This window comes from Molothrus ater, chromosome 5, assembly GCF_012460135.2.
Source record: "Molothrus ater isolate BHLD 08-10-18 breed brown headed cowbird chromosome 5, BPBGC_Mater_1.1, whole genome shotgun sequence".
In the NCBI taxonomy this organism is placed as follows: Eukaryota; Metazoa; Chordata; class Aves; order Passeriformes; family Icteridae; genus Molothrus; species Molothrus ater.
Genome location: NC_050482.2, coordinates 66,538,982 through 66,563,693, shown reverse-complemented (window position 1 = coordinate 66,563,693; position 24,712 = coordinate 66,538,982). Strand labels below are relative to the sequence as shown.

At 47.7% G+C, this 24,712-nt stretch overlaps 1 protein-coding gene across 1 annotated transcript; it reads left to right on the top strand.

Moving 5' to 3' along the window:
• Positions 1-1,038: 1,038 nt before the first annotated feature.
• Positions 1,039-24,423, top strand: LOC118698109 (sodium- and chloride-dependent GABA transporter 1-like). Its single transcript, XM_036401191.1, has 14 exons — positions 1,039-1,279; positions 5,859-5,990; positions 7,231-7,331; positions 10,306-10,415; positions 10,784-10,916; positions 12,107-12,241; positions 13,708-13,811; positions 14,105-14,229; positions 14,914-15,026; positions 19,365-19,496; positions 20,220-20,322; positions 20,743-20,843; positions 21,627-21,794; positions 24,319-24,423. Exons 1-14 carry the CDS (start codon positions 1,039-1,041, stop codon positions 24,421-24,423), a joined length of 1,803 nt encoding a protein of 600 aa, XP_036257084.1.
• Positions 24,424-24,712: the final 289 nt, after the last annotated feature.

The following is a 24,712-nucleotide window of genomic DNA, read 5'->3' as shown; positions in this document are numbered from 1 at the left end:
TGAATACTTGTATTCTGTGACACTGATACATTTATAGGCCCCTGCCAGCTACCTCTTCCACAGAACAATGGATCCTGTTTCATTTATACTCTCTTCACGTGGAAGTTACTCTACTCTTTTAAGCAGCCTTTTGGCTCTCTTCCATGCCTTTTTCTGACTTTGCAATAGCTTGTGTGACACGAAGAGAGAATTGCACTTATTTTTCAAGACATGAGTGCAATATTGGGTTAGACACAGGTGTAGTAACATAGCCTGCTCTCTCTCTTTCCAAATTGTTTTGGTGTGATGGTTATATACTCCTTAAGAACTAAAATCAATGCAGGTATTAACTAAATTTTTTTGTTGGACTCATGCAATTAATCATCAGGACTTTGAAGTCCTGACTTAATGGGATTTCAGTGGTTCACAGGCTGGCTCTAGTCACAGTCAGCACAAGCTGGGTACACCTGGGGATTACAGAACCACATGCAACATGGTGTACAGGGAGGGGCTGAGCAAGCAGTGATTGCCTTGCCAGATGCTGCAGGTGTGCAGCTGTGAACAGGCTGTGTTGCTGCTGTGGTGAGGGATAAATGCATGGGATTTCCAAGGGGAGCACATCCATAGCAGTGCTCAGCTGGCTGGGCCACACAAACTCTCAGATGGCTCTGTGCTCTAGTCAGTTTTGGACCCCAGACCTGGGAGCTCTGGCACCTTCATCGTGCCCTCCTCCACTGTCACTCAGACAGGACAGATGTATTTCTGTGCTGTGTGGTGGGTCACCCACAACCTGTGGTTTTGCTGCATGCCTACTGGTCCCAAAGCTCTTCCTGCAGAGCACTGGGATGAGAAGCAGGTAAGATGAGAGTTGAGGATTTGTTCTGTAATGGTAGCAACCAAGTCTGACACACCACATTGATACAGGACACTTTCCTTCTCTCCTTTCTCACCAGGAGCTTTGCACAGTGCTTCCCATCTTGTCTTCTCGTGGCCGGGGCAGAAACTGCCTTTCCTGCTCCTCCAGCCCCTCAGCAAGAGTGGACACACTTCTGAGTCACCATGGGCAAGATGGACAACACCTCTGTGGAGCTGAGCTCTCCCTCTGAGGTGAAGCAGGCAGCCCTGGAGGAGCCAGAGCCCATCAGCCCTGAGGTTGTGGGCACCAAGAAGAAGAAGAAGGAGATCCCAGACAGAGGTTCCTGGAAGGGGAAATTTGACTTCTTGCTGTCCTGTGTGGGCTATGCTATCGGTCTGGGCAACGTCTGGCGCTTCCCTTATCTCTGTGGCAAAAATGGAGGAGGTGAGAGAAATGCACAATGAGCAGGCCTTGTACCTGAGCAGGTTTTGGCTTGGTGTGGGTCTGGGCAAATGGGTGGTCCTCCAGCTGAGAGCTCTCCCACATGGTGGGAGTTATTAAGTTGTCCAGAGACAAGTTTCCATGATTTGTGGGCTTTAGTAGCAAGTGCAGGCTGGGAAGAAGCAGTCCAAAGAAATAAAACAAGCAGTTTGAGTTCTGTCATGCTTGTGAAGTTCAAATTTGCTACAAAAAACCCCAAAAACAGGCATGTGGGACCTCATTTACTTACAGGAAGCGCTATGCACAAATAGGCACCCAGTGGGATTCTGGGGCACCTCCAGAGAAACCAGTTTGCATCTGTTAAAGGTTGGGTTCTCCTCAGTCTAGGGTATTCTCAAGGAAGTTCTCTCTGCTCAGCTACAGAATTTCTGCACATCTTGGATCAACTCAGAAAACACACTTCTGTGCCTCAGCTCCCCTCTCAAATGGTGCTCTTTCTTCTGCCTTGTCAGGGAGGTGCTTTTGTGGAGGGGAGTACAGGCAGGTGTCAGTAGAGCAGAGGCTCTTTCTTCTCACTCCATGCTGAGCTCTCCCATTGCTTGTGCCTGTTACTAAAACAGCCTTCCTTCTCCCCTTTGAAGAGCTGCTCACTTCCTTTTACAGAAACCATTTTACAGACTTCCCACACAAGTCCAAACCCATTTTCCTCACCTTTAAGGCTGTATGTATAATTTTAGTTTTTGCCTGCCTAGTCTTCCCACGTTGCTCTTTGCTTCCCTCTTAGCTCTTCCTGGCCTGGGTCCCCATGCCAAGTGCCACGCTCATTCATGTTGCTCTGAGGGTCTCTTCTCATGTTTCTTCTCCATGTCTTTTTAATTTTCCTTTTACCTTTGGCTCTCATAACTTCTTGTATCACCAGCCCATTTCTGCTGTTGCAGGCAGTGTAGGATGCTCTTCTCCTCCAACCCTGGAAAAGAGGAGAAGGGTCTTGTTCCCTGAAGCAATGTCCACTTAACTTCATGGCATTTAAGGGTATCTAGGCCCTTTCTGTGAATCATGTGGAGTGAGTCCTAGCAGGAGATCAGAAAGTTAGCAATTTGGACAAGAAGATTTCTAACTGATTATGCTGTTTTCATGGAATTGTAGAATCATAGGATGATCGGGGTTGGAAAGGACCTAAAAGATCAGCCAGTTCCAAACCCACTGCCAAGGGCAGGGACACCTTCCACTAGGTTGCTCAAAGCCACATCCAACCTGGCCATGTACACTTTCAGGCATGGGGCATCCACAGCTTCTTTGGGTTTTGTGGAGAGTGGAAACGTGCAGCTGAGCTGAGTGAGGTTTATGGGAACGTCCAGGCCTGCCCTGGGGAGCCTGTGCCACCAATTCCAGAGCCATGGTGCAGGTTTGTCATCTTTGTCTGGCCACGCTTTGGCTGCTATCTCTCCTCACAGAACATTTCTTCGTGTCTGGGTCCAGCACTGGTTGTTAGCCCTGTGGTTGCTGTGTCATCTCAAGTCTCACACCATCTCTGTGCTGCCTGTGACTGTCTCCTCACACATAAAGGTGGAGATGACAATGCCTGTAATGAGATGAGGGGTGTAGCGAAGCTAAAATCGATCCTACGCATGAAGTCAGCAGAGAACCTAGGACAGAGGGTGCTGGAGAGGTGCGAGGCGCTATTTTTAGCACTGGCAATGGCACACAGAGCGATCTCTGCCCCGGCAGCCGCGGGCACGCAGAGGGAGCAGCCGGCTGTGAGCAGACAGATGCAATGCGGGAATTGCTCCCTGCTCCCAGCACCCTGCCTCCCCTGCCGCTTCGTGCCGTTCGTGGCAGCCTGGGTGGCTCCTTCCCCTGGCCCTGCCGCTCCCGCAGCCGGCAGCACCAAGGAGCGAGCGGCGCTGGCTCAGCCGGGGCTGACGCACGGGAGCATCACCGGGACGCGGCTCCTTCGCAACCGGGCGGGCACCGCCTCGGCTCTGCCTCGACGGAGCGCAGCAGACTGTGGGTGGAACGCTAATTTTAGCGTCCCCGCATGTGCGCTGCTCAGAGCCCGGCCGTGTGGGCTGCTTCCATTACGCACAGGCAAATTGAACTGAATGGAAATATTGTCGTCTCACTTACCGCTGTCGCATTGCATCGGCTCACGGCTGGCTTGCTCGGCGCAGGGAGCCCGGGGCACGGCAGCACAGCGCTCGGCCCAGCCGCTGCGGGGAGCAGGCTTCACCCAAAGTGATGCCTGGGCTCCCTGCTGGCCCTGCACGCAGCTGGATGTGCCCAGCTGTGCCTCCAGCCTCTACAGTGATCTCTAACCTTATACAGTCCCTCTGATCTCAACAGAATTTGTACGAGACTCCAAATGCACTCTAAATGCAGCTCAGTACATGCTAAAAATTGCTTGTGAGATCCTAAGCTTGAACAACTCGAGAGAAAAACAGTCCTTTAAATAAGCATCCTCCACTCCTCATTTGCACACTGAGACTCAAAACAACACAGTGTAACAGCTTGTAATGCTCAATTTTTGATTCGTGGGCAGTGTTCCCTGCTTTAAGGATTAATTGTTGTTCTCTGCTGTGCAGCATTAGGAGCAGGCAGATCTAGGGCTGCACAGTGAGTGCCAGGGGCTATTGATCCTTCCTTGCCTCCAAGGGTCAGTGCTCTGAGCAGGACCAGCGTCATCACCTCTGACACCCATGGATCTGGAGACAAGCTGGGACTTTCACAAGGTCATGCGCAACCATATTTTGTACCGGCCTTCAAACTTGAGATACAAATTTCAGAACTGATTTCCCATCTGGCTGTACAGGACCTGGGGATATTATCCATGCCTACTTGGGGACCTGGCCCTCCAGAGTGGCAGTGGCATTGCCAACAGCCCTGAGCTCAAGGAGGTGGTCTGGTTTGTAGTTTTCCCACTATTCTTGAGTATCAAGCCAGGATAAAGACTTGTGTCCAAAAGTTCATTTGTTTGTTTTTTAGGTTTTTTTTCCTCCAACAGTCTAATTAGATCTTTCACCTACAAACCTTCCTGACCTACTGTAGATGAGAAGTGCAGAATCAACAGAGCTGCAGCCAAATTTCATTAATTGCTTGCACAGAGGCGAGGAGGAGACCTGCACTGCTGCTAAACTCAGCCTCCAAACTGCACAGCAGCAGGGTGGCAGCAGCCCTGGAGCAGACACAGGCTTCCCACAGGGCTCTCAGGGGCCTGGACCTTGCAGGCTGTGGTGTCTAGTGAGCACACAGGGGAGGCTGCTGAGCAGGCACAGTGATGCCCAGAGCTGTTCTCTCCTGTGCACCAGGCTGCTGGTGAAGCCAAGAGCCTGTGCTTCCACGCCAGCTTGTGATTCAGGTTCATGGTCACTGAGCTGCTGGCACAGAGAGTGTTTTCTCCCCACCACCCACTGCCAGCTCCTCTTGCATGCTGCCTCCCATGGACTCTCATGCCGAGTGCTGGCACCTGCCTCTCCCAGCTGGGTTCAGCTCCCTGCTTGGCAAGCAGATGTCCCCAGCTGGGTGTCCCCTGAGCCAGCATCCCTGGCTGTGCCTGGCTGCTTCCCTGCCCTCAGAGAGCAGCTGCTGGAGCCTGGCTCTGCTGGGTGCAAGCTGGGCCACAGCTCTCCAGAGTGGCTTTGCTTGCTGGCTCTGTGTTTGCTTTCCTACAATTATCTGGAGAGGAAGACTCAGACTGACAGCTCAGCCCTAAGGCAGGTGCAGGAATCAGTGCTGTCCTGAACACAGCCAGCCACTTCTGGGCAAACTGAGTGTCCTCCCTCCGTCCCCAGTGAGCATCTTCTGCAAAAGTTTGTCCTCCTCAGAAATGATGGCCTATTCCATGAGAAAGATAAAACTGGGCTTTGTCCCACATCCTAGAAGCCAAGATGACCTGAACTTGTACAGCCTTCCAATCACAGAGCAAGGCTTTCGTATTCTAATTGCTCCTCTAAAACTGGGTGCCAGTAATATCCCTAGTGAATGAGTGTTCTACCTCCTTTCTAGTGATGAGATGATTTCCATAGGGCGATGGACAAGAATAATATTTTCACTAGGAATTTTAAGGGTAAAACCTAAAACACAGGTGGGGTGGTATATAGCACTGTTACAAGAGCCAATACAGTCTTGGTCACAGATTTTTTAAAAGACTGAAGCAGCTATAAACAAAGAAAGCATGGCCAGTGCCAGATATTCCTGTGCACTCTTCCCTCAAGAAGAAGAAGAAGAATTGAAAGCTTCTGCAGGTAAGACAAAAAGCATCAACAAGTTATCAATGTCAGTGTCCAAGCTTTTGGGGTTGGTGTCAGATTGGGTTTAGCAGCTAACAAAGTGAGCCTGGCATTGCACAGCTAGTGATGCCAGTGTATTTGTACATGTGGTACATGCATACCCACAGTGATAAGGGAAAGGCAGCTGTGACCTCAGTGGGAGACTCACCAAACACATCAACTCCAGCTGCAAGCTGTCACCTCTGGGAGAGGCTGCTCCTCATCACATAGCTGTTGCAGAGCAAGAGACTGCAGCTGGAGGCATTTCCTTCTTGATCAAAGGGGGAACTGCCTGATAACATTGCTCCTTCTTTCAGGGGCCTTTCTCATTCCCTACTTCCTGACGCTGGTGTTTGCTGGGATTCCTCTCTTCCTGCTGGAAACTGCTCTGGGCCAGTATACCTCTATTGGTGGACTAGGAGTCTGGAGATTAGCACCCATGTTCAAAGGTACTGTGCTGTATGTTTGTGCCAGCAATGACATGTAACTACAGGCAGCAACCCATTAATGGTTTGAAGGCAAATCAGCAAATCCCTGGGGGCTGGGATGGGGTGCCAGGTGAGGGGGGGTTCCTCTCTGTCTTTATCAAGCTGTCCTTGACCTCTGTTTCAGTCACTAACAGCACTGTGCTCTGTTCAAGCAGTTTTGTGTGATGACAAGGGACTGTGACTCTGGTTGCAGAAGACCCTTTGTTTTCCCAAGCCTCTCTATATGTGCCTACTTTAATTGCATGGGAATGCAACCTGTTGCCATGCTTGAAGTAACTGTTTTCTAGAAGCCAATGGTGATTTAAAAATGCCTTGGATGTGGGAAAATACGGTTCTGCCAGGGAAGTGACAAGATCCTGGTTTCATGGAGTTCTGTCCATAGAGTACCAGTAGCACACTGAAGTAACACTGTTCCCCCAGTAGAAATGGGTGGATGAGAGACATAAGGGAATGAGCCTCCCTTGCTGACCAGCTCACTGCACAGCTATAGCACACTCTATGTTGGTGAGCTGGTTCCCTTTTTTTGGTTTTCAAAAAAAAAACCCTTGCTGTGGTGCCCATGAACTCCCTTGGGTACTGGAGATCTGGATTTGTGGAAACCCAGGGCACTGGGAATATTTCTCTGTCTGCTCTGGGGTGCCCTGACCCCCACGGGAGCACTGACTTTGACCCTCATTCATGGAGAAAGTTTCCAGGCTTCAAGATAAACTAGAACCCACAAAAGTGTGAAATAGATTATAGAGAGTAGTGTAGGTGTATCACTTAGGTGAGAAATTTAGTTTTTGGGATTTTTAGTGTGTTTTGGATGGAAGCAAGATGGAGGGCACAGGGTGTTGTCCTGAGCTTCTTCTTCGTGATTCTTCTTCCTTCTTCTTCATGGGTTCTGCCCATTTTTTAATTGGGCAGAAAAGTCCACATTGCAGCTCTTTGGGATCAGTTACTGGGTTAAAAAGGAAAATAATCTAGGTGTCAGTTCTTAATTGGATAGTTTAGTCTTAAAAGACCTTGGAACAAGAGACTGTTGGCCATTTTGTGCCTTGCTGCTGAACTCACAGCAGTGAGACTGTTTTACTGATAAGAAATAATAAACACCTGAGTCCCAACATGAATTAGTGTCTCAAGTGCCTTCAATCCAGACCCAGAGAAACCAACAACTGGCACTGCCACATGGATTGATACTGCTCTCTGCCTTCATTTGCAGGTGTGGGACTGGCAGCCATGGTTCTGTCCTTCTGGCTGAACATCTACTACATTGTCATCATTGCCTGGGCTCTCTACTATCTCTTCAACTCCTTCACTTCGGTGAGTCACGGGCGTGTCTGCAGCGTGGCATTGGCTGTGCTCTGGGTCCTCACTCCCACCTGTGGGCGGTGGTTTGTTCATGACCCACAGTGGCCACTAGCTGCTTGCCATTTGTGCAAAGAGCCCTTGTCAGCATCGTGCTACACCCTTCCTGAAGAGGTTCATCAGCCCTGGAGGCAGTTTTGTGGTGCTGATGGGTAGTGATGCTTGTCCTCTGGTGAGGATGGTCCTATCCCCTCTACAGGAACTGTTCCCCACTCACTTCAGTCTTTAAAGCTCAGCCTGTGTTTCTGTTTTATTTCTAGGGCTGCTCGAATCTGAGCTGCGCATTGCCAGAACTGCCTTTGTTACATCATGGTCTTATTTCTCAGGACTTGCTCCTTATCTTAATTAGTTCTTGTTCACTCCTCTCTTGATAAATGATCTCCAAGGAATTTTTTTTCTGCTGGGAAAATGATTCAGAAAGTATCTAGACATCTGCTTGTGACTGTCCCTTAGTGTGTGCTTTGGTGTTATAATTTATAGTGAGTTTCTCTTCCATAGCAGGGCCTTCTACCATACAAGGTTAGAATCACACCCCATATTAACTTCTTGGTAGCTGAATTATTTATTTCAACCCAGAAACTGGTAAGAGTTTCCTTAATGTAAGTCTCTGAGCAACCTGAAGCCTTAAAGACATCAACCCCATGGTTCAAATGGGATCTTTTTAAATGTCATTTAGATATAACCATGAAGTGCTATTGTGGATGCTGCACAGCCAGTTTTCCTTTTTGTTCCAGCAAAAGTTTCAAGTTTCTGTCAAGACTTTTGCTGAATCATTTTATTTGGCATTCCCAACTGAGTTTCTACCACCAACACCACCTATCACTGTAGGGTCCTGGATCTAGAACAGAATTATTGGCTGTGGGTGATTAGATGCACCCTCAGGGGTTCCCAAATAAACAGAGGTCTTCCCCAAAGTAAGCCCATCCTAACTCCACCCTGGGCAGGATGTTTCTCAGGATAAGGCTTTGGTACATTCAGGTGTTACAGACCCAGGTGGTGACAGTGCTTGTATGTGTGCATAGGCAGATCCAGATGTTTGGCTCAAGACCTTTTCTTTTACCAGAGATAATAATTGCAAATTCCCAAAAGGACCCAAGGTGCAAATGAAAAAGCCAGGCTGATGTCTGTCCCCTGTGCCTTCTAAATTTGACTAAGAGTATTTTGAACTATAGTAAGAGCCCAGCCTGCCTTCTGCAGTTTCTGTCCTCTGAAATTCAGAGGAAATGGAGCAGCAACAAACTGTCCCCCAGCCTGCCCCTCCTTGTGAGAGCTGTGCAGCTTCTCTAACATGCAAACATTGAAGAGCTGCTGTGCAGCACTGCTCAAGCCACTGCCTTTTCTTCAGTGCAGTTAGCAAGTCCTCATGAAATCACCACTGAGGGGGGTGCAGTGGTCTGGGTGGCCACTGGAATGTCACCTCCACCTCTGCAATAGTCACCATTCTGCCAGGATACCATGTTTGAAGGTATCTTCTGCTGGAGTGAACTGATTTAGATGGAGCAGTGAAGGCAGCACTTTAAGGCACTTAAAATACAGATAATTTTTTTGAAGAGTGTGGCATTTACATTCTCTGAAAAAAATTCCTTCACCCAGGGTTTTTCTCCTGGGAAGCTGAAAGTCAGCCAGAGAGGCCTCAGAGAAAAGGAAAACAATTCTTATCTCATTTGCTTCTCCTGTGTTGTGCTCATGTGGAATGTGTTTGGAGATCGTTTACCCACAGGTGATTGTTTCATTGGATTCTGCTGTGAGTTGTTTTGACTCATTGGCCAATCAGTGCCAAGCTGTACTGGGACTCTGGAAAGAGTCTCAAGTTTTCATTATTATTTTTTTAGCATTCAGTAAAGTATCTTTTCTGTATTCTTAAGTATAGTATAGTATTCTTTAATATAATATAGTATAATAAAGTAATAAATTAGCCTTCTGATAAGATGGAGTCAGATGCATCATTCTCTCCCCTCGTCAGTGGATCTGCTTTTACAGCAAAGAGGTGTCTACATTCCTGGAGGAATAGGGATAGATACAAACTTCTTCTTAAACTTTGTTGAGCTGTAGCCTCAGGTCTTATCTGCAGAAGGAAATCACCCAGAATGCAGCTGCTCTGCATTTGTCTACACACACTGTGCTTGGGAAAAGAGGTAGCTGCTCATATCTGAGCTGCTTCCTTGGGCTGGCTCAGCCATGGAACTGCATGGCCTGGGTGAGTTGTCCTGCACACTCACACGGTCCCTGGCACTGCTGCTTCACTGCCTGCAGTGCCAGAGCTGATTGCAGCAACTCTGTAGTGTTGTGCTGCTGTCTCACTGCTACCCACAGTGTAAACATCTCCCAGGAATCCCTTTGTTGCTGCTTATAATCAGGGCAGTGGACAGCATCAAACAGCTACTGTCCTGGACAATTTTCTCCTATGCTTGTGTTATAAAAGTCTGTTGGTGTAGACAACCCTTTGCCTCCATTCTCAGGGCCATGTTGCTTTTTAAGCATTGAAGTTGATGTAAATGAAACATAAGAAACAAATCCCTGCTTATTCTTTCTGCAGTAAATTCCAACCACTTGTTGAGTGAAGCTAGCAAAAAGCTGTAATGGTTATAAACACAGTATCCCTTGATAGTATTTTAATTTGTAGGTATTCATTATCAACAGTTAATTGGAAGTGGCTTTCTGTGTGGGAAATTGCTAACATTTTATTGGAGCTACAGTATTGCCCTAATCACATCATGATATTTTTTCCCCAAAAATCCTTGTCACAATTTATCATATTTTTGAAAATTTTTCCATTATTTTGGCTACAAGGGCATGCCCATCCAGTGGAGCTGCCCATTATCTTTGCAAAAAAAAAAAAGAAATTAAGGGGCTTCAGTTTAGAAGAAGCCAGATTTCACTTGGGAGATATTCCATGAATGATGACCCTCCTGTCCTTGTTCTGGTGCAGGAGCTGCCGTGGCAGAGCTGTGGGAACGCCTGGAACACCGAGCGCTGCTTCTCCAACTACTCCCTGAACGACACCACCAACCTCACCAGCGCCGTCACCGAGTTCTGGGAGTACGTCCCCAGCTGCCCACACCAGGTTTCTCCCCCTCCCTGTGGTCACTGTGCCTGCCCACCAGGGCTGTGGCTGTGCCTGTGGGCTCTGCTCCTTGGGCAGCTTTGGCAGAAGGGCATTACAGCCATGGTGGGCATGGGGTGCACTGTGCAGATGCACGTCAGATGGACCTGCAGGCAAACAGTCTGTCCACCTCTCTTCAGCTCCCTTTGTCCCATCACAATGATCCTCACTTCTCTCTAGGGATTTGTGGGTGCTCACACTTGTCTGCACCTGGCCCTTCACCCTCCAGCCACCTCTGGGAGCTCCAAATTCCTCAGCCCTTGATTGTTAGACCTCCTCCTGACACAGTGTCTCCCACCCTTAGGAGGAACATGCACCAGATGTCCGGAGGCCTGGGGGAGCCTGGCACCGTCCGCTGGCCCCTGGCTGGCACGCTGGCCCTGGCCTGGCTGCTGGTCTACTTCTCCATCTGGAAGGGTGTGGAGTGGACAGGCAAGGTACAGTGTGAGGGCTGGGTCTTTTGGTGCTGCCTCTCATTGCTGCGCCGTCAAAATGTCCTCCAGACTCAATTTTATTTAAGTGTCTATAACTAAGGTTACAGTGCTTACAGGCAAAATCACAGTAGATGCTATTAAATTCCTGACATTTACCTTTCATGGCTGTGAAAATTGCTATGATGTTTATGGTAATTTTCATTCTAAGTGTAGAGAATAAGTCTTGCCAGTAGGGTCATGGGTCTGAGCATGCATTCTTTTTGGGAAGAGGCATTTTCAGAAATTACTTATATTTCCCACTTTGGGACAGCCCTTTGAGAGAGCAAAGCTTCTTGTGGCCTCCCAGTTCTGACAATCACAGTCTCTTAAATTGCCTCTGGTGGAAAAAATCTCACCATCTCCTTTGACAATTTCCCTGCTGCCCTTTTGATATTGGTGGGAGACGTTCAGATGACAAGCCCGTTGTTTTTCCCTGTGCAGTGTTCCAGGCTAGCACAGCAGAAAGGTAATTGCTTTGTTTAGTGAAACAGCAGTGCTGAGATGCTGAGATGTGTTATTTAGAGCACAGCATGGTGCAGCCAGACACTATTATGAAAGGAATAATCTAGAGGAGAGATCAGAAAGAAGCACTTCAAGGGTAGGTCACCTAAGCTGTTAACTTCCCCAGTGGCTCTCAAACAGGCTTTAGCTACACAGCCACAGCAAAGCCCTGGTGATTACTGGTGTGAGCCCTGTGATGAGGGATGGCATATACCCATAAGATACTGAAACAGTGCTGAAAAGAAAGCAGTGGAATCAAGACAACTTGTTTTGCTTGATGCACTGGTCTAGAGAAACACCAGCTTTAGCTCTGCAAAATAAGGATGTGATGACTTAAGGGGATTACTTCTGTGGGCTAAAATTATCCCTGTGCAATTCCCTTGTCTTTGGGTATTTCATCCAGACTTCAGCATGCTACTTTTGTGATTAGTGTGTCCTTGTGTATCATTGGCAGGGAGAAACCTCAAACAGCCAGAAACGTTACTAGCATGGGAATGGGGGACAGAAAATGCAAGGAAATCCTGCTGAAAGTGGCTGTGCTTGGGAGCCTGTTGTCCTCACAGGAGAACATGCCAGACTCAATGACACCCTGGGCAGGAAAGGTCCTGGGCACTGGTGGGCTGATGTCTTCTCTCCCATGGGGTCTTTTTCAGGTGGTGTATTTCTCAGCCACCTACCCCTACTTCATGCTTTTCATCCTCTTGTTCCGGGGAGTCACACTGCCAGGAGCCAAGGAGGGGATCCTCTTCTACCTCACACCTGACTTCAGGAAGCTCTCTGACTCTGAGGTTTGTAGCCTAGTGAGGAAAGCTCTTATCTCCCAGCTGTCTCTGCATTAGGCTTCCCCAGGCACTTCCCATAAATATTGTAACTACTTAAAATAACTCCAGAATAACCCTGTACAAGTATTCATAACCCATGTCCCATAGGCTGAGACGAAACAGAGGAAAAGGCCCTTCATGGTGGAAATCTGTGCAGCAGCTCTGCTGTACTCAGGCACAGTGTTATCCACAGGGTATGGGGAGGCAGAAGTTATCCTGACAAAGGGACCTTCCCTCTGGGCTGGGAATGTCTCATTTCAGTGACTGTTCTGGTGGTCCCAGAGAAAGGATGATGTGGTGCTGGCATGGGGGCCTCAGAAGGAGCACAAACACAGCAGCACCTGCAGCAGCAGTTTTTGTAAGTGCTTAAGTGATGAGTGGTGGCCAGTAATGTGTTCTTGGTCACTGGTAGCAGAGAGGAGACCCAGGAGGAGCAGGGATTCTTGCAAAAATGAAGTTTTCAGGATACACAGACTCGGCATTTTTCAGCAGCAATACTCTCATAGTTTCAAAGTCACCAGTCGTGTGTGAGTGGGAACAGCTGGACATTTGTCACTTTCCAGCGAGGGTCCCAAGGATCCCTCTTTCAGGACACTCTCTGTAACCATACTACCAACTGCATTGGCTCTAATGCAGGAAACAGGGTTCTCAAGACCAGAAGAGTTGTGTAAAATACTATGCAATTAAGAAACAAAGAGTCTGTCTCCTTTTCTTGAACTTTCTAAGCTTTAACACCTTAAGGCACTGGGACCAGCTTTGCAGGCTGTCCTCTGCAGTTGTTTGCACAAACAGATCCATGTTGGAAAATCAAAGACACACTAGTGGAAGAGAAATGGAGGGTGTGAGAGAAGGATGTGGGTGTCTGAGTGGAGCAGCATCCCTTGGGGGCACATGTGAGAAAGCAAACACACACACACACACACACACACACACACACACACACACACAGACAGACTCAGACAATGCAAGAATCCCTTCTGATCTGCACAGGACACTGTTCAGAAATGCATGACCCTTCATCCATCTACATTATCCCATTGGAGGGTATGTCTGGTGCTGGGCCAGGCTGCACTTTGATACACTTGACACATGGGAAGGATGCAGATTCCCTACCTTCCAGAACAGAAAGGGCCCTACAGAAAAGCCCTGGAGAGGGACTTTTGACAAGACCATGTAGTGACAGGACAAGAAGAATGGTTTTAAACTGAAAGAGAATAGCTTTAAATTAGATACTAGTAAGAAACTCTTGACTGGGCCCTACTGCCAGGGTTCCCTCAGGTCCTGGCCACCCCAGTGGGCTGGACATCCAAGCACTCAGCTCCGCAGTCTGCACCCAGTCCCCCTGCTAGCCCTGCACTGTGCTGCTGCAGGACATGCACCTGCAGCACAGAGTCCCCTTCTGCTGCTCTCCTCCTCTGGCTCCTTCTCCACAGGTCTGGATGGATGCAGCCACTCAGATCTTCTTCTCCTACGGCCTGGGGCTGGGCTCCCTCATTGCTCTGGGCAGCTACAACACTTTCCACAACAACGTCTACAGGTCAGCGGGTTTTTCCACCCTCCTGTGTGGCTGGGACTCCTCATGGGTGAGGCAGGGGGTTGTGGTGAATCTGCCTGATCTCTGCTGTCCCCTTGCTGGCACCATGCAGCCTAGGGGACACACTGTGATGTCTTTAGAGGGGCTCCCTGCCTACAGGACACTCAGTATGTCACCTGTGCTACCTGTCCAAGGCACAGGACCAGCTATCCGCAGGGCTTGGTCTTTTGTTTACCCCACCCTCTGCTCTTGGTGGGACCTGCAGGTGGGATTTTTTCTCTCTTTCTCTCTTCCAGAGACTCCATTATTGTCTGTTGTATAAACTCCACCACAAGTGTATTTGCTGGATTTGTTATTTTCTCTATCATCGGCTTCATGTCACACATCACGAAGAAGTCGGTGTCAGAGCTGGCCTCCTCGGGTAAGCAGAAACCCAGGCTCAAATGCAACAGCCACCTGTGACAACCATTTGTGTGGGGTGCTCTTGTTCTGTCCTGACTACGTGTGCTGAAGTTTTATTTTGCTGTAGTGAAATATTTAGGCCATTTGCTGTCTGAAACTTTCTTATGGAGAATAGGTACTACCTATGTTTTCAGTAGATGTGATCAAAATTTGGAGTCCCTTTTTCATGCAAAATCTTGAGACTGAGATCTCAGAATAATTTTTTAACCAAGATAGGACTGTGTCTTTCTGCATGAAGACATATTTTGAAATTGCTGTCTTTCCAGAGAAAGCTTTTATCTCAAGAAACAGCATTTTGTGGTGGGGAAAAAAGAAAAAAGCACCAGGAAAGTTATAACCAGCTCTGAATATCAGTTTATTTTTCTAGCACAGTGCTCAGCTCCATTTGGTTGCAATAATTTGATTACTTGATTACTTGCTTGCAGGACTTGTTTCTCCAATCCTGTCTCCCCATCTTGCCCCCATGCCTCCCACCAAGCTGGTGTGTCACAGGCACAAAGGCACAGGTGTTCCTAGCTCCTGTATGAAAACCCCTGAGTTCTTGGCTGTAATTTTTGTCTGTCTATTTAACTGTGGCACTTATCTCAGACTTGCCATCAAATGCTTTGTGAACATGGGCTCATCCCCCTTTTCCTTACTGCAGGCCCTGGACTGGCTTTCCTGGCCTACCCACAGGTTGTCACACAGTTGCCCTTGTCCCCACTCTGGTCAATCCTCTTCTTCTCCATGCTGATGATGCTGGGTCTGGACAGTCAGGTGAGACAACTCAGGGACAAAGTGGAGGAAGATGCAAAGATGTCTTCAGGTACAATTGTGGTGTCCCCTTCTGCACTTGGGACAGTGCAGAGCAGACTGGGTTTTTACTCTCTTGTGGTGTGAGGGCTGTGCTTTCCTGCAGCATTTTGGCATTGCTGTTGATGCCAGCAACAATGCAACCCTGAGCAGAGCTGCAGCTCCCTGGCCTGGTCTGTAGGTTAGCAGGGATAGATCGTGGCAGAAGGATCTATGCCTTGGAAAAGGCTGTGCCTGGGTACCCTGACTGCTTTGCCATCTTATCTGGTGGCAAAGTTTTACAAGATACTTGAGGGGGAAGAAGTAAGATGTAGCAAAAGGTCTCTACTCTGCCCCCTCAGAGCCCTCACAAAACAAACAAAAAACATTATCTCTGCATTTTTACAAGTGGTGACAGTTTTTTTCTGATAATTCAGCATCAAAGTAGCTACTCAGTGAAGCAGTGCATTGCAGCATGCCTTCCATTGGAGTGTATAAAAATCAAAGGTTCCTGCAAAAACTTGCACTTGTCTGTCATATCCACCCTTGTGCCCCTGTGCTCTTCTCTTGCAGCACAAACCACCAGTACAAAATGAATGCTCTCTTGGATTACAGGCAGTGTTCATAAAGCCAAACCTACTTCACAATCATACTCAAAGCTATTCCTGAAATGTCACACCTGGTTTCCAGGAAAATCTAATCAACAAACCTGGTTTTCAATCATGTCACACTCTCATATGCATTTTATAAAGCTCATGAATGCATTACCACAGACATTATATAGGAAAAAAAATTAAAATAATACCTGAATGTTCTGAAAGAAACTACATTTACAGAAAAAAAAAATAGCTGCATGGATTATTCACTCAGTGCTGGTCTGTGTGGAATTTATTTGCTGCATTTGCTTCTGAAATACCCCTTGAAATTCTCCACGTCCCTCCTGACAGCCAGTTTCAGAGGGCAGACAGTCTGTTGGGAGGCTATCATTGCCTGAGGGAGAGGCTGGGGTGGGGGGAATGAAGCATCAAAAGGAAAACAAGCTTTTAAACAGCACAGCTAAATACAGGCGAAGAAGCTTTCTGTCTGCATGCTGGAGCTCTGCCTCATTCAAACACACCAGCAGCAGCATGGCAGCTTCTGCATATAAACCAGTCAGCACAGGCTGCTACACTGGCTGCAATTCCACATGCATTTTGGAGCATTTAGTTTAAAAACAAAGGATTTTCTGTGTGCTGATTGCATATCCTTTGTGGCATTTGCAGATGGGGAGCGAGCATTGTGTCCTGCAGGTGCAGCACAGCTCCAGCTGCTCTTCCTGCCAGGGTGCTCCTGTGGGATTAGTGACCTGTACTGACAGACACCTCCCTCCTGTGCCTTGGTGTTCCCTCTGCTCTGATCCAACCAGGCTTCAGCTCTCTCCCATCCAGAACCTCTTTCATAATATCCCGGTGCTTCCTTTTAACCTACCAGTTTCCAGGTCAGGCATTTATTGCTCAGGGGAGCTGGCAAGCCTTGTGACTGCCAGTCTGTGTCTGTCCCATGTGAGGCTGCCTGGCACAGGTTGGTCATGAGGATTTCCAGCTGCCAGCAGTGAGGCCACTCTTGTGGCTCCCAAGCCCAGATTACTGGACCCAGCAGGTTGTGTAATGATTAGGCCCCTAAAGAGGAAAAGGAGCAATAGAGAGAAGTTAATGGAAATAAAATGCTTGGGAAAGAAATAATATCATGGGGTGAGGCATGAAGAAGAGAAGAATGTGTGCTAAAAATTGTGGCTGGAGAGGGTTGGTGGGAAAAGGAGAATTTTTTGGAAAGCAGATTGCAGTGGCAAGAACAGGAGGCACCAGTGCTCAGCTCCTTGCCACTCTGAAAGCAGCATGCTTTCATTCAGGTGTCTGCATGTGCAAGCAGCCAAGGTTTGGTCTGTAAGCTGGGAAGAGTGAGCCCCATGCCAAGCACCTGCAGTCCCTGGGGCTGGAAAGGTAAACCTCCTCCAGGCTGCATCCCCTATGAAGTCTGAGGCTGTCTTGAGGCAATTTTCAGTAAATGGTATGAAGGTCATTGTCTGTTCCATGACTAGAAAAAGCAATGTACAACCATTTATTTCTCCACCTTATCCATTACACAGGAGCTTAATTTTGATAGGAGACAAAGAGAATTCAACTGATTTGCTGAGCCCTGTTCCTCACCACCCATCTCCCTGTCTTTCTTTCTGTGCATTGCCTGATTTTGATCATTCTTCCTGCACCAAAGGGCTGTCAGCTTTACTCCATCCAATTATTCAAGGCATCATTTTCTTTGCTTCTTTTCTGCTGGACACCACCCTCTGCCCATGACCAGGGCTGCTCCCCTCCAAATGCATTTGCCTTTTTGGTCTCAGATCCCCTGGCCCTGCCATGACTCTGGCAGTGCCTGGCCATGCATCCATGTGGAAGGAATAGCTTTCAGCAGTGTTTTTTTTAGTCATGCTATCTTTTCACACTGTGGTGCTAGCTCAGTCCTGACTCTTCCAGACAAGAGGCCAGGTGGGATGGGGTGAAGCACTCACTGTCAATGGCTATAAAGGCAGCTTAAGCCATGCATGAACGGCAAAAGATGCTTTAATGGCACTTGTGCCAACATAAAAAGCTTAGCTCATTCAAAATTCAAGCGGAAGCAGTTGAGCTTTGATGCTCTGGGAATACTGGCTTTCCATGTGGATATAAAGCCCTGGGCATGCACATCTCCCTTTGCCTTGCTCTGCCCATGTGGAAGGCAGCCCCAGCAGTGTGCAAGCTCTTCCACCATGCCTGCCCAGCTATAGCCTGTGGTATTCACATGCCCTCTGAACAGAGAGAAGCTGTGAGAGAGGCAGAGAAGAAGGGAAAACAATTCTTGTCTCTGCCTACTACTCCTCTTGTTTTACAGATGTAGAATGTGTTAGGAAATTATTTACCTAAAAAAATTTAGCAATTAAATTCTACTAGAAATTATTTTCTTTCCTTAGCCAATCACTCAAAACTGTGTCCTGACTGTCAAGAGACAGTCACAAGTTGTTAGTTAGTAGTAAGTATTTCTTTAGAATTTTTTGTAGTACAGATATAGTATATTATAATATCTCTCTTTAATACAGTTATAATGTAATATAGTATAGTTTTAATAAAACCAATAGTCATCATTCCAAAACCATCAAATCAAATACCAATCATTTCCCTGCGTTGGGGTCCCTAATTTTACTATCATAGGCTCAGGCAGTCCATTTTTCTTCCACACATCTTCCCAACCCTCTGCTGCTCTTTTTGATCTGTATACTTCCACCTACACTCTAGGGGATTTTTTTCTTCCCAGGGATGGGGAAGTCCCTGACATTGAGAAGTGATGAAAGCACTTTAATTTTCATTGCACTGGCTTGTACATTTGCTCAGCATGACCAGGGAAGCCAGTTTGCTGCCCTCATAAATTCCCAGGGTTATTGCTAGAGGCAAGATGTGCTCTCTGAGAGAGCGTATGTTACCTGTAGTTTCTGGGAGCAAGATATAAAAGTACATCTCACAATTTATCAAGAGATGGGAGAGAAGAATGCACTTCACAAGGGCAGTCAAACTGCCCTTGTGCCAGAAGGCAGAAGTAGAAGGAAAACTGGAAGGCAACACTCATGGGGATTTCGTTTTGTGTTATGGTGCAGACAACATTATTACACTGTGGCTGGTGCAGCTCTGCATAAACCATCCTAGGATTTCCACCTCTGGAAAGATGATGTGCTGTGAAGATGGGCTTTTGGTGTGCTACATGCATTTAATGCTGTGTGCTTGAAAAAATGAAATGCAGTCAAGGACTGGGTAATCAGAGATGTTGTTTACATGCACATGAGACTGGATAATACAAGTCCTTATTGAGCATTTTAGATCGTTGAACAGCACAAGGAGTGTTGCCACAGGCTGACAAGAGCAAGAAGGGGAGAGCAATAAAGGTCCTGCATGTGTCCCAGCAGCAGCCAGACCCACAGCTGTGGCACAGGGCCTGGCAGTGTGGGGAACAGGGAAGTGATAGGGAGACCCTAGAGAGTTTGTGGGAAGAAAGAGGAGGCTTTGCATGAGAAGCAAAAGGCAGAGATTTATCTGAGCTATTTTTAAGTACTTAACTTAATATTTATAGTTGGTGCTCCTAGCTCAATCTGTATTCAGTGGGGAGAGAGATGAATTTTCAGAAGATGGTTCAGACCAGCTTTGTGCAGAGATGACTCTTTTCCAGAGTCTGCAGAGTCCATAAGGTTCTCAACATTGAGGTTAAATGTGTGCAGGTTAAGTTACTTATATAAGTATCCTCAGTGTGTACCTTTTCCCATAGTTCTGCACTGTGGAAGGGTTCATTACAGCCCTGATGGATGAGTATCCTCAAGTCCTAAGAGCCAGGAAGAAGATCTTCATCGCAGTAGTCTGCTTCATCTCTTATCTCATCGGATTCTCCAACATCACCCAGGTACAGATTGTACAGGCCGTGCTTGTACCTCCATTCCTGACTCCTTTCTGGCCACTTGGCATATCACAGCACCAGCAAAGCTTTGGGACAAGTGACAGCATTTCCCCTAATCTTGGTGATGTGGTTTGCCCATCACTGCTACATCTCAAGTGACTTAGGATGCCTCCATAATTTTTACCATCATCCTATTGTCAGTCTTGGCCTATTGTTCTGCTATTTGCAATAAGGACTCAAGCCAACAGACCCCAAATTTAGGGAATGCTTACTTCAAAGAGTTAAGATAACACAAAGAAAACCTGTGTATTGGGGGCTTGAACCTCTGGAGCTGAAGCTGAGGTTCTCATGAGGGGTGGTGAGGGCTGAGTGGTCTGCAGACCATTTGTGGAGCAGTGTGGGCTCATGAGGAGGCAAGGCAAAACTCTGGGGATGGGCAGAGCAGACTAAATTGACTCCTTCTAAAGCAGAGAAATAGAAGAGATCCTAGTAATTACTTTTGTCCTCACCCTGGGCTATGCCTGAGCAGGCTGGCTAATTGTCTGCAAGGGCACATCAGTTTTGCTGCTGGGAACAAGACTCCAGTGGAAACATCACAACAGTGGCTCTGCTGTCCAAGGAAATAGACATTAAACCAACAGACATGGACAGTAGCAATCCAAGCTGCTGGCTAATATTGTTGATCATAGTCTATAACTGAACTCCTTGACCCTGTTTTTGTCTTTTCAGGGTGGCATTTATGTCTTCAAGCTGTTTGATTACTACTCAGCCAGTGGCATGTGTCTTCTTTTTCTTGTCTTCTTTGAGACCATCTCAATTTCTTGGTGTTATGGTAAGCACAAAACACCTTGTTCCTTTGTTTTCTCTGTGGGCATGGTGACTTACTGAAAAAGCCAAAACCAGTGAACACAATGACAATTTTGCAGCCGAACACAGCTTAGATTGATAACTTCAGAAAATCAGGAGTGGAAGGGTGTCATCTCACTTCTCCAGACCCTCACAAAACCTCAGCACAGACTGGCAGATGCCCAGGGTCCCTCCCTCTGGGCCCTCAAGAGGACCCCAGGAACATGGAAACTGTTAGCATGAGTTTGTGTCCCACTACTCCATCCCTTCCAGCTAATTATTCTTCTCATGCCACTCTGTCACCCCCTTGCTGTGCCTGGCCTGTGCTCTGCCATGAAAAGAGATGAATGCCATGGTGCAGGGATGTTTTGGTTTTTTTTTTTTCACTACTCATGTCTTATTGTAGGTGTGAACAGGTTTTACAGGAACATTGAAGAAATGATCGGCTACAAGCCTTGCATCTGGTGGAAGATCTGCTGGGCCTTCTTCACACCTCTTGTCTGCCTGGTAAGACCTGGGAATCCTCTGTGCAGGAGTGGGTCTAGAAAGGCCTCTAGATGGGCTGTAGGGAAACATTCTGTTCTGAACCCAGTGCAGGTCTGGTGCAAGGGGGTCCCAGGCAGACTGGAGATGGGTAAAGGGATAGAGGACCCTCTTTCACTCTGCCTGCTGGAAATCACCCATAAAAATTTCCAGATTATTGCTTTTAATCTAAATGAGGCCATCGGTTCTTCATTCTTTTTTCTTTTTTCTTTTTTTTTTTTTCTGAGATGCCAGAAGATAAGCAAAATAATGTCATGTTTTAAAAAGCTATTATCAGCTCTGGCTTTCAGCTACTCCAGCTTCAGCCTCTGGCAGGCTTATGAGAATGAAAGTTATCACCAAATTCAGGATAACTGACTGCAGAGCAGTTTGGCCTTTGCAGGTTCCTGCCTTCCCAGCAGAAGAAGTGCAGGGAGTGGTGTGATATGAAGACTGGGACCAGCTTGAGGATGCTGTTTACTTGCATAGGAGCTGCTGTGGAGGCACTGCTTGTCTGAGTAGTCTAGGGAAGAAGGAAATATGGGCTATTCCAATTCCAGCTTTTTGGAAAGCTTAGGTTATCTTATCCAGCTTAGGGTAAGAAGAAATTATACGAAATTACCAGTTGGTGGGCTGAAAGAATCAAGACAAGTGGAAAGAGCTGTTGGGTTATTGTAAGGCTGTTGGGAGCTAAGAAGGTAATGAAGGAAAGAATGGTGGGACCCCGATTTTTCACTTTCCCCTGCAATGGCTGGTGTTCTTTTCTAGGGTGTGTTCTTCTTTAGTGTGGTGGAAATGACCCCTCTGACTCTGGGCAAGTACGTCTATCCTGTGTGGGGCCAAGGCATCGGGTGGCTCATGGCCCTGTCCTCCATGTTTCTGATTCCAGGGTACATGCTCTACTCCTTCTTCACCTCAACAGGGACTCTCCGGCAGGTAGGAACAGCTTCACCACCCTCTGCCCAGGGTAAGCTCCTCCCTGAACTGAACCTGGCCCAAGCAGAGCTTGGTCCTGCTCTGACAGAGTTATCAGAGTGCACCAGCTTGGTGCTCAGGAGCTCTGTGCACCATCTCCCCAAGAGAGAGGGAGGGTTCAGATCACCCCAGTGCACTGGACATCTTTTGAATATCTCTTTGGCATGGGGTACTGGAGCCATGGAAGAGTTTGGGAAGAAATCCTTGAGGTTTCTTGACCCAGAGAAATCCCAGCTCCTGAGGATTCCTGGCTATGAGCAAGTTTACTTGGCACTCCTCAGCTGGGAGATCAGCACCTCCAAGCCTGAATCCTGAAATGTCGCAGGCATTCTTCTAGCAGCAGAAACAAGCACAGGGGTGGTTTGTCATGTGCCTTTCAGAGAACACTGAGTGACTGAGGTGTTAGGAAGCAAGACCGACCCACAATACCGACCACATTAGTCTTGTTTATAACATTTTCTTTAGTAATTTGAGCAGAATTTTTTGAAGCAGTGAATCATGAGTCTCTATGTCATACCCAGTAGTTACTGTTAAGATTTTATGTACAATGTTGACATTCAGTCTTGAGAGCACTGGCTCAGTGCTTACAGTTGTAAGAAGCCACCCCAGGAGTGTTGATTTATGGCTTTCCCAGCCCAGCTGGAACAGCGACCAGAAGCCATCTAAATCACATGAGTTTATTTTAGGGATGCTGTATTTTTAACAAACTTTGCCTCAAAGAAGTTGTGGCTGGAATTACTGGGCTAAGGTCAGCTTCAGGTTCTCTACCTTTGAGGTGAAGTTGCAGGTGGATTTGAGTTTTGTTCCTCCCAGCATTCCATTTGGATGGGCTCTGATGTGGGTGAACTGGGTGGGTTTGGGATCTCAGATCTGCTTTCAATTTCTGGTTTCTCATCTGAAGCTGGGTTTAAGTACTTGTCCTTCCTGCAGGACTCAAGCCAGGGCATTATGTCAAGCCACTTAGTTGATTTTGGGTTGAAGGCCAACTGAATTCCAATTGTAGGCCCTTTCTCAGACATTTACAGGGCTCCTTATTCACTCATCATGAAAGTTGGAGAAGGAGGGAAGGGAAGCCTGAAAGTACAGGTATGGGTTCAACCCTTTGCCTAGTCCCAATCCCGTTTCACTGGAGATGGAGAAAGCACCCTGCAGCATCTGGGGGAGCCCAAACTGATCTGGGATCTCTCAGGAGCAGCTCGACTCCTCCTGACCAAAGGCTTGTGCCAATTATATCCACAGTCCTTCCAAAGTGCTGTGCATTCCCTGTGCTGCCCCAGGGGCTTGGAGGGAAGCTCATGAGTTTGTTTCCACCCCTCCCCTCAGCACCTTGTGCAAACCATCAGCAGCAGTAAGCAGCATGAGTGGCTGATGTGCACCCTCCCCGTGTGACTCTTCGCAAACATCACGAGACCCAGACCCCCTCTCAATCATTCATAGACCTATGAGTGAGCAGCAGATGGCAGCAGGAGGAAAGTAGGCTAATCTCTGTGTGCATGTGTTGGTATCAGAGAGACAGAGAGAATTTTTGGCCTCTTATATACACAGATCCTGGATTAATTTGTAATAGAGCTGGAGGGAAATTAGATGCCAATCCTGAATAAAGTGGTTTTGACAGACAGGAAAGATTACAAGTAATTTTGATCCTACTGAGCCTGAATGTTAGAGGGGAAAAAATACAATGAATGGCAGAAGCAGTTCAGTGAATGTTTCAGGGAATTCACCCAGAAGCAGGCACTTCAGTGGTATTGGAGGGTAGGAGTTTGTTCCCCTTTACTGGAAAGAGGTTCTACTTCTCTTAGTGATGTCTGTTCAGGTCAGGCTTAATCCCCCTCTGCATTCTCTTCTGCAGTGCACAGCACCAGTCCCTCCCTGACTGGTAAAAGCGATTCATTCTTTTTCATCACTCCTGATGCTCAATCCACATGCCTCCAGTAATGATTGGCCCCTCCATATTTTCATGGGTTTTTGCTTCACTTTACTTGACTCTGCAATTTCCATTTGGTCAGCTCAGGGTGGCAGGAATTGCTGCTGTGCAAAGGTTTGTGCAGGTGGATGTTCTGATCAGCATCAAAGGCACAGACTCTAACCTTGCTAACCTGCTATAGTTACTTAGTAATGCTCTGTAATCAACCCTAATTGAAAAATAGGTCTGCTCTGAAGCCTGTGGCATTGCAGCTCTCTCTTCTTCCTCCTTGCAGCTGGTCTTGCCTGGTAACAGTTTGCCTCTTATCAGGATGCTCCCCATGTTTCAGATGAAAGGAGGAGCTGCTGTGCTCTGCGCAGCATCAGAGCAAAGGTGACTCTCAGAGGCTTTTGGGCTACTACCAAATGCTGCTGGAGGAGTCGCTGCATGCACCATCCCCTTGCCCTGCAATCAGGGTCACCTCTGAGCCATGTGGCGAGGATCCCAACCCTCACTGCTGCCATGCATGCCCTGGCTGTCCCAGCCCTGGCTGACACACTCTCTCCTTTTATTCCTGGGCAGCGTTTGCAGCAGATGACCCAGCCCAGGCCAGAGGGGCACGCTCAGAACAACGGCCTCCAGCCCAAGACGTCCTTGAACGGGAAGATCTCGGACGCCGCCGTGTAGGAGGAAAGCCCCAACTCCTCGCTCTGCCCTGTAGTTGCTCAAAGCTCCACATTGTCCCTCGAGCTCCTCTGGCACAGCTGGCTGTCCCTGGCTCTGCAGTGGCTTTCCTTTGTCCTGGTGGACCTGGTGGAGGAACCTGCCTGTGGGTCTTCCTCCTGGCATGGCTGATCAAGGCCCTGAACAAGCTGCTGCCAGGGCATTGTGTGGTGGCCACCTTCCTCCTGCAACATCCTGGCCCAGGGCATTGTGTGGTGGCCACCTTCCTCCTGCAACATCCTGGCCCAGGGCA